Source organism: Balaenoptera musculus, chromosome 1 (genome assembly GCF_009873245.2).
Source record: "Balaenoptera musculus isolate JJ_BM4_2016_0621 chromosome 1, mBalMus1.pri.v3, whole genome shotgun sequence".
NCBI classification, from domain to species: domain Eukaryota; kingdom Metazoa; phylum Chordata; class Mammalia; order Artiodactyla; family Balaenopteridae; genus Balaenoptera; species Balaenoptera musculus.
The window spans coordinates 97,446,561-97,465,489 of NC_045785.1; the positions used below are offsets into that span (position 1 = coordinate 97,446,561).

The 18,929-nt window shown below is 35.3% G+C and overlaps 1 protein-coding gene across 3 annotated transcripts; it reads right to left on the minus strand.

Annotated features, from left to right (window-relative positions):
- Nucleotides 1–2,459: 2,459 nt before the first annotated feature.
- Nucleotides 2,460–18,583, minus strand: LRIF1 (ligand dependent nuclear receptor interacting factor 1). Of its 3 annotated transcripts, none has more exons than XM_036826492.1 (4): nt 17,759–18,583; nt 5,582–7,091; nt 4,077–4,349; nt 2,460–3,264 (listed from the first exon to the last, which is right to left on the minus strand). In XM_036826492.1, exons 2-4 carry the CDS (start codon nt 7,076–7,078, stop codon nt 2,827–2,829), a joined length of 2,208 nt encoding a protein of 735 aa, XP_036682387.1. In that variant the 5' UTR covers nt 7,079–7,091; nt 17,759–18,583; the 3' UTR covers nt 2,460–2,826. The 3 variants fall into 3 exon arrangements, with proteins under 3 accessions (XP_036682387.1, XP_036682380.1, XP_036682396.1); XM_036826485.1 differs by having other exon boundaries at nt 17,878–18,582; XM_036826501.1 differs by lacking the exon at nt 5,582–7,091 and having other exon boundaries at nt 17,878–18,577.
- Between the last annotated feature and the right edge of the window lie 346 nt (nt 18,584–18,929).

The following is an 18,929-nucleotide window of genomic DNA, read 5'->3' on the forward strand; positions in this document are numbered from 1 at the left end:
AAGGTGGTTGGATACATGATGTTGAAGTTCAGAGATTTTCTATGGATGGTAATTTGATCCATGAGAACTAGATGAGACTATCATGACTGAATATAGGTATAAAATAAAAGACATACAAGGACTGAGCTATATGTAACTCCAATATTATGGATCATGGAGAAGGGAAGGAATCAACCAGAGAGACTAAGGAGCAACCAATAAGGTAGTAGGAAATCAAGAATATGGTGTCTTGGTAGCAGAGTGAAGAACAAATTTCAATGACAGACTTATAAAAAGTGTCAAGTGCTACTGACAGGTCAAATAAGATAAAGACTAAGAACTGACCATTAGATTTAGCAATATGTTGATTGTTGAAGACCTTGAGAAAAACAGGTTTAGTGGAGTGGTAAAGACAAAACCGTAATTTGAGAGAATTTCAGAATGAGAAGTAGGAGTTTGAGACCATCAGTATAAACAAATTTTGAGAATTTTGCTATAAAGAATTCAAGCCACATTTCCATACCATGGAATTTATTATCAGAAGAAATGTGGTGCTTGATGATTCCCTGAGCAGCAAAGCCTTAAGAGTAAAAGAAGCAGAAAACATCAAAAGAAGAAGGTAAGAAAATGAAATGAAATGAAAATGGATGCAACATGTCTATTAGGATGATTTTAGTTGAATTTATTTTATTTAACAAACACTGATACATTGCTATGTGTCAAGCACTATTCAAGGATTTATAAATACAATTCAATCAATAATCTTCCAATTCTCAAAATTCATTTGAGATTGCCCTTTTTCCAACCTTTAAATGTACTCTGACATGAGCCCACAATTTTATCTTCTTCTCTGTTTATACTGTTTCCCTAAGTGAAGTTTTCCAGACCTATGACTTCAATAATATCTATTTACTGATAGCCTTTAACTATGTATTGCCTAGCCCCCAAATTTAATGTTTTAGCTTGATGGGAAAGTGAATTTTTAATTTTTAATATTTTAGCTTGTATTTTCAATTCTCCCACAATGGAACATGTACTGCTTCTTTTATAAAATGTTTAAAATTTCTTCAAAGGAGGTAATAATTCATGAAATTATATTCACACTGATAGATAAATTAAGACTGACAATTGACCACTGCATCTAGCAACATGGAAGTCACTGGTGTCCTTAACAAGATCCATTTTGGTGGAGTAGGGGGAGAAAAATCTGCCTGGAATAGTTGGGCAGTTCCTCAATGGGTTAGGGTATGACCAGCAATTACACTCCTAGGTATATACCCAAGAGACTTGAAAACATTATGTCCACACCAAAACATGTACCCAAACATTCAGAGCAACACAGCAACATAACATCCTAGTAGCCAAATGTGTACACAACCCAAATGTCCATAAACAAATGAATGATAAACAAAGTGTGTTATATCCATACAGTGGAATATTACTCAGCAATTAAAAAAGAATTAAGTACTAATACATGCCACAACACAGATGAAACTTGAAAACATTAAGCTAAGTGAAAGAAACCAGTCACAAAGGGACATATATTGAATGATTCATTCCATGCATATGAATATCTGCATTATTCAAACAGGCAAATTTATAGAGACAGAAAGTGTTGGTGGTTGCCAAAGGCTGGGGAAAGGAGGGTCTGGGGAGTGACTGCTAATGGGTAGGAGGTTTTTTGGGGGTAATGAAAATGTTCTAAAATTAGATCATGTTGATGGTTGCACAACTCTGTGAATATAACCACCGAGTTGTACACTTCAAAAGGGTGAACTTTATGATATACAAATTATCTTAACAAAGCTGTTACAAAAACCCAAAAAGGGAAGAGAATCTAGCTGATGCTCAGTTTGCATTTGTTCTACTCCCTCTCAGTATTTTTTGACTTACTGTTTTCTATTTTGTTGCCAAGGTCCAGGTTTTATTTGACCCTACTTCCAGGAATTTGTTAATCATTTTTAAAAAATAACCTTTTCCTCCCCCTTAATCCCCATCTTTACACCATTCTCCAACTCGCCAAATCAAAGATAACCAGATAGGAAAATATCTGCCTCTATTATGAAAAACTACACTTTACAATTTTAAAAAGTTTTTAATGTGGCCACGTTCAGATTTACTTTTCACACAATCCAAGTCACATATGTACATATTCCCCCACCCCACCAAAAAAGGAAGCATTTGCCTAGGAATAATAACATATCACTTTAAGCAAACAATACGCTATACAGCCTGAATTCTAAAACCCATTTTGTATTGTATGAAACTATTTTGTAAAAGTTACAAAACAAATGTCCCTCACTCTTGAGAAATGTTTGAATTTTTAAATAATGCTGCTATAATACATTTTCTTTCATGAAATTTTTAAAAAACTTACAACAATGGTGAGTAGAATGTATCATGTTATGGGTAAAGAGACATATACATATACAAGCCCATTGGAAAAGCTAAGTTTAGAGCTGATTTCCTCTGTTCGATTGTATAATTTAAAAAGTACACAATAATTACCTATTGTTGGAATAACATCTGAGCAATTTAGCTAAATGTACAAACAATAACAAATATTCAAACTTGGGGAATTCAAGTTAAAGTAATAGAAAAATAGAAAACTTTTCCTTCCAAAAAAAGGTATCTAGACAAAGATTCAGATACCCCATGAGATTATTCACAAAAGTCATATAATCAACCTTTTCTGTATTCCTTAAATAAAATTTTATAATCAACTGATGAAAAGACAAGTTTCATATTCAAAGACACTTTCAGAATGCATCTATAATTAACTCAGTGCTAAAGTATATGAAAAAACACAGCTATTTCACTGAAGTCTTTACGTATAGCAACATTTTATTATTTTTGGTGCATCTTCTTACGCATTTCTTCAAGAGCTGCTTCTTTTTCTCTCAGCACCTGCTTAAGTCTTCTTATTTTTTCATCTCTAATGGTTTCTTCTAACTCTGGTGGTGTCATGGGGAAAATATCTTCAGTATAATTTTTATTGAAGGAATGGCTTTGCTCAAAAGCTGTATTTGAAGTCAATGTGCCTTTCTCTTGGTTCCCATGGGTACAGTGTTCTACCTCAGATCTCTTTTCTTCCCTGGTTTTGTTGCGGCCTCTGAGAATGTTATGGTGTGACACATTTGAAGTTGGTAAAATACTGCTAACGAGTTGGGAACTGGTGACATTAGTTCCTCCATTTACAGTTGTGTTATAAACACTCTCAGTTCTTCTCTTCTTTGTGTGATCCATCTTCTTATTGGTTTTTGCTTTTCTTTTCTTATCAAAACCCTGTTGCAATGTTGAGTAAGATTCCAAAAGAAAAACAAAATATTATTGCTGAATAGTGTGCTCTCGAATTTAACAAAGTTTGCAGATACAAATATTTAGCCATTAAATTCAACTCAACAAAATATAATTCACATATTCCTGCTTAAGTCAAATATTAGAAGCTATATTGATCTACTATGAAAACCTAACAACCATTTGTGAAGAGCATAAGAAACAGAATTTATTTATTTTTCCTCTGCAGAGTAGGCACATAGGGAAGATTATCACTGAGAAAGGTTGACTGGTTTCATATCTGAAGTTCAGGATATTATACAATAATGAAATATTTATAAGTAGAATGACAGTAAGCAAAGTTATAGAGATTTTATTTTCATCATTGTGTAGATTTCTTAAGATGTTTAAATTAAAGTAATAATGCAGTGAGTATCTGCATGCTTATATTTTCCCTGCATTTCTGTCATTTCTTTTCTTTTCTTTTTCCTTTTTATTTTTTTTGGCTGTGCCATGTGGCTTGCAGGATCTTAGTTCCCTGACCAGGAATTGAACTGGGACCCTCAGCAGTGAGAGCTTGGAGTCCTAACCACTGGACTGGTAGGGAATTCCCTAAAGCAACATTTTTAATTAACTGGGGATGCATTTTTACCTGTGCATATATGGTTCTTCTTAACATTGTTTTAGTATAATACATATATGTGCAAATTTGGTAACAACTATCATTCATATTAATGCACAAGACTAAAAAAAAAATCAAGAAAATTAATACATTCATATATCTTTGGAGTACCTACAAAGGACACTTTAAAATCTATTACCTGTTTTCTGCCTTCCTCCTTCACTATAAACTCTGTCTCTTTGTAAGTATCACTTTTCACCAAACAGCTAAAAGAATCAAAACCTCCTCCAGAGCCCAAATGGTGAGGAATCCGAGTAAGGCACACTCTCAAATCTTTAGTGAGACCAAATATCTTTCTAAGTTCAGCATCATTGTTCAGATATGAGGCCTTATTGCTTCTTCCTTGGGAATTGTTCTTGTCATTTCTTTCTTGAGTAACTTTTTCTAATGTTGATGCCATCTCATTCTGGATCTGGAAATAGGAAAAGAAAACACACAAACAATACTGCCAATTACTTAAGCTATTTTATCGGACTAGCAACTAAGTGATTACCTCATCTTACTTAAATTGCTATGCTTTAAAGTCCTAAATGATTGGATTGTATTACTCTTGCCTTACCACCCACATTTGAAAAGCTGAACTTAACTGAGCAAAACCAAAATGTTCTCCTACAATTTTACTTTCTTGTACTAGGAAAGTAACAGGTAGTTAATTCTCAAACAAATGAAATGAGAATACAGACTAATGATAAGTTAAAAATAATCAATATAACATTATGTTGGAAATTGTCATCTTTTGGAAAACTCATAGCTTTAATCAATCTTTTACTTAATCAGAATTTACCTCCTTACATCTCTGGAGTTCATTGAATTCTGTACTGAAGGGGAGAAATACTGAATATTATTAAGTAGACCTCTAAGAAGGAAAAGGTGGGTACAAATATTTAGTGATTACACATACACATATCTTAAGTAGAACAGAAGGATAACTATGTGGATATGTTGAGTAATTGAATGAGTCAGAAAGAAGGGCTAAAAAGAGGAACAGGAGACTTGTATACTAAAAAAACAAAAAACAACCAAACAATCCAATCAAGATGTTGATAAATTCTTTTTCCACAAATGACTGAAGGGTATTAATTAGCCATATCTTGCCCCTTCTACCATCTACCTAAAAAAGTTGCCAGATATCTCCCTACCACCACAAAACAAACAAACAAATCCCAGCTCTGCTCTGTGCATAATATTAATCTCTTCATATACTAAAAGCAAGCTCTTAAGTATATATGTATGCATGTATATGTATTTATGTATACAAATATATGTATGTATGTGTATATATATATATATATATCTACACACACACACAATTTTACTGAGCTTTGAATTCACATTATCCTTCTCCAACTCTTCTAAGTCTTGTTGCTCTGTGATTTGTTTGTTTAATTTTGCTTTGAAGACTTGGCATGCCAAATGATTCTAGAGAAAAATACTGCTTCAGCTCTATTACACTCCTCAAACATTTCCTTCAGATGAAAGCTTTGACTTAATTAAGCATTCATGTGCATATGGTATGTGTGTGATGAAGAGGAGGATGGGAGAGGAGGGACAGAGAGGTATCATAGATAACTAACTTTGAGAATTAAGATAGAAAAATTTTCTATATACATAGATAAAAAGAACACCCTAACATGGGAAAATTACCTTTGGTTCTTGGTCTCTGAAAACACACTGTTGTGAAGTAACAGTTGTTGCATCAACAGAGGAACTTATTTTCTCTATGCTGTGGATGATATTTCCTTTTCTGGGGGAATTTTGTCCTGTACTAAATCCATCTGGAAAGTCTGGCTTTGAGAATAAAGTCTTACTCTGCTTTAAGTAGTTAATGGATTGGTTCATACTATGTGGGTTTGGGGTAGAAAGAGATGGTTTCTCCACTTTCTTATTCTTCTCTGCACTTAGATTGGCCATGGAAGCAAGCTGGGTATTTGAAAGTGATTTTGTCTCCATCTGGGAAGATTTACTTTTAGCCAAAACAATATTTACAACCTCTCTGGATATTTCTGTGACTGGACTTGAACTTACTATCTGTGATGTATCTTTTCTTGGTGGAATATCAGGAGAAACAGAATTCTCTTGGTCAATTTGTGATGGCAAAACATCTGTCCCCTTTTTAGCCAATAGATAGACTTTCCCATTAAACATAACCAAAGCATTATCTTTAATAGGCATACTTTTGGATTGTGTCCCACCAGGACTGATGGTACTCAATGGTGGCATATTCACAGTATTATCTCCCAAACTTTTCCTATCTACAAAAGTTTTTAAAATCTTTGAAGCCACATTATTTGAAGATTTAACAGGAACAAGAGATGGAGTGCAAGGCTGTAGATTTTCTTGAAAAATCCATTTCACTGGAGCAGCTTGAGAATGCTGACCACCTTTTAATTGTGTCTCTTTAGCAACATTCATTGGAATCTGTGTGGTATTTAGTATCATTGGCTTTGCTATTTCTGTAACACGTTTTGGGTAAATGTTTTGAAAGTTCTTGGTAACTACATTTTTCACTGTATTTACAGGAGATACATAAATAACAGTTGGTATTTGGGAGGCCTCAACTGTTCCTGAGGTACTTGTGGTTGCAGTTGCAAGTATCTTTTGCCGAACTGAAGGAGGCAATGAAGACGCTGGTACAGATTTCACTTCAGCATGGGCTGGAATCTGTAAATGATGCCCAGAAGGCAAAACCGGAGACTTCACAGTCATTGGAAGACTCTGGGTATTTACTAAAATATAAGATGAATCATTTTGTGTTGAGGAGGGAGAAACAGCAAACGTTTGCATGGTGAGTCCATCAATTTTCACACCATGACTCTGAACTTTAGAAACTGATGAGGTAAAATTTTCAGTTCCCACAGAAGTAACTCTAACTTTTTCTGCTGTGTCTACTGTTCTTGTAAGAAAATAGTTTGAAGAACTGGCTGGCTGAAAAATGGGCAATTGAACTGATGCACTTGTGGAAGAGCTGGAAATCTGAGTCTGAAAAGTAACTTGAACTGGATTTCCTGTATTCCCTTTCAAAGCATCAGACATGACTGTAGATTGAACTAGTGGTATAAGATTTCCAGAGGAATTAGGAATTGGAAGTAATTGCAGAAGATTTTTTCCATCCGAGCCAATCGTCTGAACTACTTGGTACATGCAGCCTGAAACACTTAAAAGAACATTGCGTAAATAAATACAACATACTACACGGTATATACATTTTATTTAAAAACAAGTATTTGCAAATACTATGTTTTAAAAATAAAAATTTATAAAATATAATAATGTAAGTATGTAATTTGTCACTTTGAGTTTTTAAAGTGAAATACTGCAAAAGAAAGATTTTGAAGAAGTAGAATAGATAATCAAAGATATGGTCAGCTTTGATTTAGATCTCCTCACATGATTAGGCAATGGGTATAAGATATCAGCATTTATTCCTAAAAGTAGACTTTTCTAAGTTTTACCCTGTATAAAATTTCAGCTACTAGAATATGCTCCTCTTAAACTATTAGCATCCTTCCTTCTTTTCCTTAAATTCTTTCCTCTAGTCCTTCTCCTTTACTATTATTGACCAGGATTCTTATTTTACCTCCATGTATGCTTATTCTATTTCCCTCGCTCTTTTCTCCCCCTACCCAATCTGTTCTGTATTCTTCCCACTGATAATGACAAGTTCTACTGTCAGCTATTCTTGTGCTTAAGGCATCTCTTAAGATGATACCTTAGTTTGCCACATTTCTGGAGACTAAACTGAGTTACTCATGTAGGAACCAGTTTCTTCTTTGATTTATTGTTCCAGCATGTTTGATGTTTGGTGTTAAACAGCTCTTGGTATGGCAATTACTCATATTAGTTCCAATTGTCGGTCAACCCATATTTATAATAGCAACATCATTTCAGCTGAATGGTTTTCAGTGAATGTGGCATACACTGAAAGTCAATAATTTTTTTAACTTAGCCTACTTTGATTCTATTAGTAGTTATCAGCTATTACTTAGTACAGATTGTCTGAATTTTTTTTTAAAAATCAATATAATCTGTACCTGTTTGTATAATCAATTATTTGTAGATTACTTAAATGCAGACATCTCAAGTTATACATACCCGAAACCATCCTTCAGTTCTTGGAAAATACTAAACCCTCATGGGACTCAGGGTGACTACACATGCTACTTAGTTATTCTTCACCTACCCATATACTCAACTCTCAACATAAATGATACTTCCCAGAAGATACATTCTCTGGCCATCTTAACTACCCTTGCTCTTCCTTCACAGGTAATAATATTACATCTGTTAATTTCCTTCATGGTACATATCACAAGTTGTCATCATATATTAATGTTTTTTTTCCACTGGTCTACATATTCTCTCTCATACTAAATTCCAGCAATATGGGTACAGAGTCCATGTCCTTTAGACCCAATATGGCCTTACATGACTAAGATTAAATGAAAAAAATTTAAGAATGAAAAATAATAATAATTAGAATTCTCAGTAGTGTAAAGGTGTGTTTTACTGCCTATAGGTGTTTTTAAAGCCTCAGGTATTAATACAAATCAAAGCCAAAAATTCTATGTATCCTAGGAAGCACTGGATTCAGTTTTACCTTTCTGCAACCCCAAATAACATAATTATATCCTTATAAATACTTAAAAGTTTTCTGGCCCTTTGATAGCACTTCAAAATGTTATATTTACTTTCAATAAATTAAAAGTTAATCTCTAAAGAAGTATGAACATAAAGAAAAGTATGAATTCTTGCTTTGACAGCTTGAAGAAGAAAACCCACCTTCACCTTCTCCCTATCCCCCAAAAAGCAAATAAAAACTGGATCAGAACTTAATTAAACCAAAATTTACTGAGTGTCTGTTATGGTTTAGGCACCAGACTCAGTTATGTAGCTCAGTAAGCTACAGCCTGGGGCCAAGTCTGGCCCCCTCCCTGTTTTTGTATAGTACACAAGCTATGAATGGTCTTTATATTTTAATTTTTAAAAATCACAAAAATAACATTTTGTGATATATGAAAATTGTTTCAAAACTCTGTATCCATAAATAAAGTTTTATTAGTACACAGTCACACCCATTTTTGATGTATTGTACATGGCTGCTTTCTGCTGCAACAACAGAGTTAAGTAGTTGCAGCAAAGATCACATGGCCTATAAAGCCTAAATATTTACTATCTGGTCCTTTACAGAAAATGTTTGCTAGCCTGTAAGCTAGTTCAACCCACAATCCCTAAAAGAACTTAAAATGCTAGGTACATGGACATGTAAATAGGCAATTTTTATTGAGATAAATGATGTATTTGGAAGAGTACAAAAATGCTCACTCCTTTTCTTTAAACATTTCCTTCCCAAGGTTTCCTAGATATGACATACTTCTATCCCTGTAGTGACTCCTCAGTCTTCTTTGCCAACTCATCCTGCTTGAATCAACCTTAAAATGTTGGAATTCACCAAAGCTTAGAGTAAATTCTTCTCTTCTTATTCTGTAAGCTTTCCCCCAGATGATTTATTTTATATGCATGACTTCAATTAAATTTCCATTTATTTATCAACAATTCAAATAGTTATATCTTAGCTCTTTTGAGATTCAGGCTTATATGTCCAACTTCCCTCTTGACATTTCCATTCAGAACCTCAAATGCACCTAAAACTCAACATGGTCTTTTCCAGTGTTTTTCCTTCAGTAAATGGCATCCAAACTATCTTAGATGCCTAAATCTGCACAAGTAATTCTAGCTTTCTTATCATCTGTATTCAACCTATCACAAAATCCTGTTGATATTAACTCCTAAATTTCTCTTGATCTATTCAATCGTTTCCAAATCAATTGTTCTCACTCTAGTCCATCTCTGGCTTGGTCTATTATGGTAGCTTCATAACTGGTCTTTTCCTCAGTCTACCATCTCCTCTTCAAATTACTCAGCACTCTAACGCTAGCCCTTCCTTGCTTAAAACATTTCATCAGCTTCCCACCTTCTTTGAGTGGTAGAAAGAAAACCAAGAGATTCTGGTGCAATGGAAGCCAAAGGAAGAGAGAATTTCAAAAAAATTGGGCAATTCTATTGAAAGTTTCTGAGAGGCCAAGTAGGATGCAGGTTAAAAATGTATACTGGAATTAATGGCATGAGGATCATTGATGGCTTTAAAAGAGCAGTTTGGTGGGGAAAGAAGTTGGTAGGAGTGAATATGAAGAAAGAATATGAAGACAGCAAGGACAACTCTTTTATGAACTTTGACTGTAAGAGGAAGAGAAAAACTGGCAAGCAGCTGGAAATTAAATGGGGTCAAAGAAAAGATCTTTTCTTCTTTCTTTTTTTTTTAATGTTAGGTTAACTAGAGCATAAATACTCATGTGAGCCAATGAAAGGAAGAGACTGGTAATAAAGGAGAAAGAGGGGTAATTAATAATGTAAAGTTTGAAAAGGAGGTAGGAAATTGAGACCATAAGACAGTTGAAGGGACTGAACCTTAAAGAGAGCTGGAGAAGTATCTCTTTTCATCAGAACTGGAAGAGAGGTTAGATGCATTTGCAGGTAAGTTTAAAGCTTTGGCGTTAGAAGGTTGAGGTAATTCTGATCTAGTGGCTTTTACTTGCACTATGAAATAAGGACATGACATCATTTGCTAAGAAGAGCAAGAACAGGGAGAGATTTGAGGACAATCAAAAAGATTTGAAACAGTCTTTGTGAAAAAATAAGCTGACCTCAGAAAATATCAGTCATCAGGCAGTGTTGATGGCCCAGGGAGATAGGTAATGATCATGAATTCATAGTAATACCAACCTGTGCTCATGAGAGCCTCTTTGTTTCACTAGGTATAGGCAGAGAAAGTAAATCACTGAGTTCATCCAAGATTGGGGTGGCTTCAGAAGGGTATAACAAAAATCAAAGAGGAGTAAAAGATTTTAGGGTACTGAAAAAAATTATCAGATGATGAAATGCAGAATCTATACTAGATGGGAAGGAAATGAGAACATAAAAGGCTAATGTATAGGGAGAAAATAAAGGGAATGGACTGAGGGCCAGATAAAGAACAGTCAGAGTGGGAATACTTAAACAACTAAGCTAAAATATAGGAGCTGGTGTTTGGAAAGCAGGATGCCTAAATCAAGAATTTTGTAGATGCAGCAATTTCATCTGATAACAAGAACTACAGAATTGGATAGCTGGTGATAGAATGGAGAAAAAACTGAGGAAAAAGATCTTTGTACTGAATGACCAGGTGACAAAGAGGTTATCCATACAGATGCTAAAGTCATGTAGGATTAGAGAGAAGATTGGGACGTGGGTGCCAAGTTCAGTGACAGAAAGTTGGTAGATGGTGTTAATGAACCATAATTAGGACCACCTACCAACTTCCTGTCACTGATATGCCAAAAAGTTTTCTTGAAGCCCACTGTCTTCTGCAATCTATTTTCTTTCCCATTATTCTACGACACCTTATTCTCAAAGATTACAAAATATGTCCTCACAGTTAAATCTGGCTTTATACTCATTCCCTAGGTGCTCGCTGCTGAAATTAACACTGGTAGCTAATTATCCCTCCATCTTGAACCTCTTCCTACCACGATTTCCATTGTGTACAATATTTCTTGTCTTTCTCAATGTTCCCTTTCTTATTCATTTTCTGCATTTTAAGTATCCAACTATGACTTCTCCCCAAAGTACAGTTCTTGACCCTGTTTTTCCTTTAACACATTCTTCCTTTGTAAATCAACCATACTTCAATAAAAAAATAAAATTTAAAAAAGGCATTCTTCCTTAAAGACTGCACCAAGGTAACAGTTCAAACCTTCAACTATTACCTTCAACTATCTCTTCTGCAATAATGACTCTCATGTTATATCCTTTTATTCTATCCCCTAATATTGACCTCAATTCCATATTTGTGATGTCTGACCAAACATTTTCACTTTTAATACCATTACTTTAAAGTTAAAATTACTCTGTACTGAAAACTACTACTCTATCTTACCATCCAGTCATGTGTCAGCACTACTGTTTTCCAGGTCACTTAGGTCTTAAATCACCTAGTAATCTCTATCTTTACCACCCTCTTTATTCACCTTTAATTCACCCACAGTACTTTGTATAGATGCTTACAAAGGATAAACATTCAATAAATGTATACTGAATGAATCACCAAGTCTATAAAGTTTTTTTTCTTTTTTACAGCTCTTACTCATATTCTCTTTCTTTACCTTTGCCACTTCTACTTCCTAGATCAGACCTGCATCACCTTGTATCTAGTCCTCATTATCTCATCCCTATGTTTGGCTCTGACTTTTAAACTAGTTTTTCTGACTGTGGCCATTATTATTATGTATCTCTGGCAGACTAAATCATTGTTTTCATCCTGTTACCTCCTTGTTCAAAGTTTCAGTAATTCATCATTGCCAATTCAGCCTGACATGAAAATCATCTACAATCTAGCCCCAACCAATCTCTACAACAGTACTGCCTAGAACGTCTCAGCATAAAATCTCTGGTCTTACCAGAAAGGTCTCTACTATTCTGGATTGTCTCATGTACATTATTTACTCTAAGTATTCTTTAATTTTTTTTTTCTTCTCTAACAATTTAAAACATAGTTATAAATTGAGGATCAATCTATCTTCTCCATGAAATATCTGCTAGTCACTCAAACTCATATTAATTTCTTCCAACTTGGAATCCCTAAAGCACTCTCATTGGTGCCACTAATGCTATATATAGCATTATATATAATGAGTTATATAATGCGTTCTATATGGCCTTTGATCTATTAGCTAATTTAAAAAAATGAGTAAAGTATTTTTTTTCTCAGTGAGATTGAAACCCCTTATGGTCAGAGACTATATCATTTATTCTGTAACTGTTCTTCCAATACCAAGCACAGTAGGCCCTCAAAAAATTATATAAAAAATAAGGCAGCTCTTTCAAATATTTCAAACATATTGAAATGTCTCAATACCTTTATTGTTTAGTCTCATTTAGTTTATGTACTTCATTTGTCAGTAACACCTGGCTAACAGATTAGAAGCTTCAACAGAGCAGAACACACGCTTTTATAATTAATTATTTGCATGGGGCAAACACATTGTAATTGGCATATTAGTTAAACAAATCACACAGGCTTCTGATACGTCATTCACATACTTTATTATATGGCCCCTATATTTCCGCTTTATAAAAAACATTTATATTGCACAAACTCTTTTCAAATCTAATCACGGATTTTTCCTCTCTTCTCCATTTCCCCTCCATAAAAGGGAAGGAAAATAGTTTCTTCTATGTCAGTATATCAGTAGAGATTCATACAATCTACCAGAGCCCATAAATTCCTTAAGGGTAGGTTATCCTATTCATATCTATATTCTCTACACCTAATAGAGCGACTGGCACACTGTAGACAATATTAGCTGAATTGAATCCTACAAGCTCTGATTTTTTTAAAAATCTGTGATTTCCTAGTAACAAATGGAATGAGTTCTAAAAATTAAACTGAAATGCAGAATGCTAAGGAAAGAAGTGATAAAATCAGGGTGAAGTTCATACTTCTTCAATCAATATATATATTTTTTCAGCTATAGAAGAGACCTTCCACTTAACATACTAAAACCCTATAAAGATTCTGTTTTCTTAAAGATCATATTCTGTTAGCTAAGGTTAGAACTAAAACTAGAACCAGACTTTGCATCCCATGCTCTGGTTAAGTCACTTAAAAAGAAGAGTAATCAACATATTAATTATTTTAAACCAACTAGGATTTGAACTGAGAAACTACACTGGAAAACTAATACAGTTTAAGGCTTTAAAAGAGAACACAGGAATACATTAGAAAGATTATGGGCTTCTAATCCTGGCTCTTCCAATTATTAGTTGATTGACTTTGGTAAATTTACTTAACCTCTTTGAATCTTTCTTCATTTGTAAAGGTTTGCTATAACTGGTTGGGATTTTAATAAGCTCCCAATATATGTTAGATATCATCTTCCACTAAAATATATAATTGGTGTCCAAGAACTTGTAAATGAATCAAGTGATCCTTTGAAAATGTGAGAAATTTAATAAAAGATATATTAAACATACTTATAATATTATATAACTTCTGACATTTTTGACTATTCTAATTTTGAGTGAAGCATTTACAGATTAGATATGGAATGATAAAAATTTTGCAGGTTACTAAACATTTCGTAGATAATTTTGCAAAATTTTCAACTAAGAGACTTTTTTCCATCTTACTCTCTCTGATTCAACATTATGTACATACATAACATACACAAGTACATAATGTAACAATATATATGATAATATTTACCATATAATATTATATACATAATAAATGTTATTGTAAACAGTTGTCATTAACTCTAACCCTAATAAACAGTCCAACAAGGTAGGTATTGCCATTCCTATTTTATAGTTGAGTAAACGAAGATTTAGTAATATTAAATAACTTATTCAGGGACATGATTTCTTGGGCAATCCCATCCATTTTCTTGTATTTATTTTAGCATAACCCCAATATAACAGAGTCCCAAAAATTCATGAATAAACTGAGAGATTAATGAGAAATAGATTTCAGTTAGCCATATGGTATGTGTGTCTTTCTCTCTCTCTCTCTCTCTCTCGTACACGCACACACACACACACAAATCACAAAAGCAAAGATAATAACACTTACACTGTACAAAACTAAATGCACACTAAACTGACAATGAAACATTATCTGTCTAACCAAACCAAGCCCCCTGCTGAAGACACCCATTTTAGCTCCCTATTTAAGAACAAAGGGTCAAAGGCAGATAGAAGCCAACAGCCTATCACTCTCTATTTTCAGCTCTGACCCTGCCTGAGTTTCAGATTCAAATATCTCGCTGATTGCTTTCTTGGTGTATTCCTCACCTCAATTAATTTACCAATATCTACCCAGAAAATTGGCATCATAATTGATCCACTTTTCTTCATGCCAATTCACTGACAAGGTCTGCCTATTTTCCTTTCTATATTTCTTTGAATCCAACCCTTGCTCTACATTAGTTAGTGCAGGCTCTCAGAATATCTGAAAGGACAACTGAAATAGAATCCTTATATGCCAGACCCCTCACCCCCAAATCCACACTGCCATCAGTTACCTAAAACGACACCTGACCATGACAGTTCTTTTCTTAAAATCCTCTGAAGCCTCTCCAACAGATGAAGTCTAATCTTTTCAGCAAACCCTTAAGAGCTCTCTATTTATCCTACTTATTACTAGTAATAAGTCATACTGCTGCTTTTTTTTTTTTAATCAATTCCCTCTTCCTGGGCATAGCCTGCATTCATCTTTAATTGGATAGCTGAGACTTACATTCCCCAACTCAGCCACTCCAGAAACCTTTCCTACAATTCCCTTTCTGTATGCCCTCACAGCATCATCCTGTGCATAACACTATTAAAAACTGTATTACATCATATCCACCTCTAGACTTAAGGTTTTTCATGGGCATGGCCCATATCCTACTCTTTAGTCAGTCTCTCAATTTAGCACAGTCTGTCACATAGCAGGCACTCAGTGAACATTTTTTAACCAAATGTTTGAACGATACAGATAATAAGTGGTGACCTAGAATATGAACCTAGGTCTCTATAACTCTACCAAGGTCTTTGTAACTCTACTGTACCATTCTGACTTCTGCTTTGCTCTTTGCATATGAAGTCCAAATCTAAATAAACTTAATGTTTACTGTCACAAATATCTTCCAGATTTTTCCTTTGTACTATAAGATTAAATTTGGGTTTTACATTTTATGCACTGATGAAGAGATACTTTTTAAACAATAAACATTCTGTATCACAGTACTGAAAAACTTTACAGCAGGAAAGAAGTAACTCAAGAAAAATTCAAGTATCTACAGAAAATAATAAAATCATATAGTCATTTTACACTTATGAAAAAAATGATTTTGTACCATCAAAATATAAGAAATATTAAAAAATGAAGCTTCCAATAAACTAAATAGATGACATTAATCCAACTATTTGCAAAAGTATATTTGGACATCATGCAGACTGTTACTTATAAAAAAGAATAGAATCAAATATGCAATCAATAACCAAAGTAAATGTCAAATAGTTTCAGAAAGGCATCTTGTAAATGTCTGAAGTATGTGATTTAAAATCTAGAGGATTTGAAGAAATAAATGCATTCAAAAATGATAAAAATAATGCATAAACCAATAAGTTAATGAACTCCAGATAACTGATGAATGTAACTAAAACAGAATTCAACTTGTAATGTTTTAAAAATATAGATAGCCAAAAGAAGTAGAAACTGGATAATAGAGTTAAATTACACAATACACAAAAAGTAAGGTTCTTACTCTATCTAATTTCTGATATTGAAAAAGAATGCAATCCTGAAACAAATTGTGTTAAATTAGGGTAAATCAGATGTTATCAAATATCCAGGTACTAAAACAAGATAGAAGAAATGAACAATCATTAAAGACTAATTCTATTTTTGCATATCTATACAGGGCACTACCTCTGCCTTCCCCCTCAACTTCCACCAAAAAGAAGCCAACAAAAAACATACACGCACAAAAGCTGGCTCTTGTTAAGATCTGAAATACAATGGTTCTTTCTTGGCAGTTCTTCGATATGGTTTTAGCTCAACACTTTTGGTGACCATTTCTCTTTAGAATATTATGCATACTTTTTTAGAGTGTTTATTACAATTAGGTTTTATATCCACTTGTAACTACCTACTTCCTGGGCTAAAATTTGTACAGAAGTAAAGTTGTATCCTTACGATAATAATAATAGCTAACATTTAAATAATGCTTTTCTATTTTTCCTACATTAAGTATTTTAGTATATTCATTCTTTTAATCCTTAAAATACCTCTAGGTGCTCTTATTTACAGACTGGAAACCAGGTCACTTGGCCTCACAAATAATAACTAGCAAAGCTAGCATTAAACCTAGTGAGCCCGATTTTCTTCAATCATAAATGCTCTTCCATGATTTTTACATCTCCATTTCCATGCTTTCTTCTTCACATTTTCCTTCTGCAGGGACTCGTTAACTTTCTCCTCGCCACTTATTATATACCCACAAACCACGGAGAGTACACCTTAAAATATTCTACCTTAGCTAATAATTTTGTTCCAGTTTTATTTCTTCTTGATTAATATGAGCTTAAAAAAACCACTGAGTTAGTGATAAACTATTGTCTAAATTTACAAATAATTGTCTAAGAAATACTAGAATCTCCCCCTGACAAATGTAGTTCCTCTACATATACATCCAATTCGAGACGACATTCTCATTACACCTGCTTCAAATATGCTGTTCGAAGGGATTAATTTTACATGATAATTTCTCTATTTTCACTTTTCTTTATCTTCAAATAAAGCTATTATTCGAAATTTAAAAAAAAAATCGATTCCCTTATCCAGAATAATTTTTCAGTTTCTATATTCATATACTCTTATCAACTACACAAAAGTATGTCCTTTCCTTCTCACTAACTCTCTTAAATTACAGCTATTTTCCCTGAAGGTCCAGCGCCACCTGAGCTGCACTTGCTAATCCGCGCGGATTGCTGCGTGTTTTTCTGCGAGTGCGCGAGAATCTTCCAGAAGATTTTGCTCACACAGGCGCGCCGGCCATGTTGATTTTCCTCTCCCGTGGAGATCTACTCTGTCAGCCTATGAAACTTCAGACGCTGGAGTCCTGCGGAGCCAGGGCAGAGGCTGACTGCGTCAGGCTCTGAAGAGGTTTTACGTTTCCGAAAGGGACGTGCTCTAAGGGCTCTAAGTGCCAAACTGCCGCGCACTTCCCCTGGAGTGCTCACCCAGCGGGATCAAAGGCATCTGAATTGCAGAACGTCAGGAAACGACGGCCGACTCGACATCCTGCTAAGAGACGGGCGAGGAGCGGCCATGTCGAGGGAGATTCGAAACCGGTACTTACCAGTGCGAGGCGTTGCCTGACTTTTCCTCTGTAGGTTTCAGGAAGACCCTCTGTAGGTTATTGGACATTTTAGAGGAGTGGGAGGGGCCAGTACATCCAGGAAAGGGGGCAGTGTCGGGGCCGAGGTCCTCCAAGTGGCGAGAACCAGAGCGAGAGAATGTAGGGCTGGAGTTGCCCCGTAGCAGCTCAGAGGGGTTAGAAGCTGAAAGGAGAGCGACGGCGGGCTCTCGAGAGGGCGTATCCTCAGGCTTCGGAGGGAGGCGGCGCAGCCGCCAGAAACCGGAAGAGTCGAAGAGGCTGACGGGGCGGGTCCGTCCCTAACCTCTGAGAAAACAGCCCTGAGTCTCCGCCTCCTCAGCGCCTAGCACATCGCTCCAGAGTCACCGGGAATCAGCGCGGGAGGCGTGGCCTTAATGGCGCCGCCCCTATCGGTGCCGGGTCAGTGGTGAAGACCAAGCCAGACGGGCTCGGCCGACCCCGCCCACCAAAGCCGCCAGCGAGAGCAAAGCTCAGCCTAGCAGCTTCCGGTATCGTCACATCCGGTCGCCAAGGTGAATGGCTCGCTAACGCCCCGCCCTTATGCTGCGATCCAATCGCAGGTGACGTTTGCTGTCTCTTCTTCCGGATCAAGTAACGAATCGCAAAAGAAAATTCTTCAGATACCTACGCAAAATAAAATGTTTCCGGGGTCAATCGCAAAGTTTCTTCCTTTGTATTCGCCGCTGTAAGTGTAAGTGTAAGTTTCCTCTCCCGCCAGTGCTTTAAAAGACATCGGAGGGCTCTTTTGAAGCCATATGCACTCCTGGCGTGAGAAAATTTTAGACGCCTGCCTGTGGCAAGCGCCTGTATTATTGCTACTTCCTGAGGGTTTCTTGGTTTTTTTCCTTTCTTGAAGGTTTGCTTCGAGATTTAACCTAATCTCTCTCTCCACCCCACCCTTAATCCTCGCTCGAAATTACTTATTGTCATATAGTTAACTACTTGATTCTCTAAAAGTTTAATTCCCCATATAGACTTAACTTTTTGGCATCTTTATCTGGATCTCCAGAGAA

Bases quoted from the DNA above. Each gene is read 5' to 3' on its own strand.
- LRIF1 (XM_036826485.1), bottom strand. From the start codon at position 17,945: ATGTCCAATAACCTACAGAGGGTCTTCCTGAAACCTACAGAGGAAAAG. The intron at 4,350-5,581 runs GTAATTTTCCCA...TCCTATTTCCAG, and splicing joins TCAGAGACCAAGAACCAAAG to ATCCAGAATGAGATGGCATC. The intron at 3,265-4,076 runs GTAATAGATTTT...ACATTGCAACAG, and splicing joins AGGAGGAAGGCAGAAAACAG to GGTTTTGATAAGAAAAGAAA.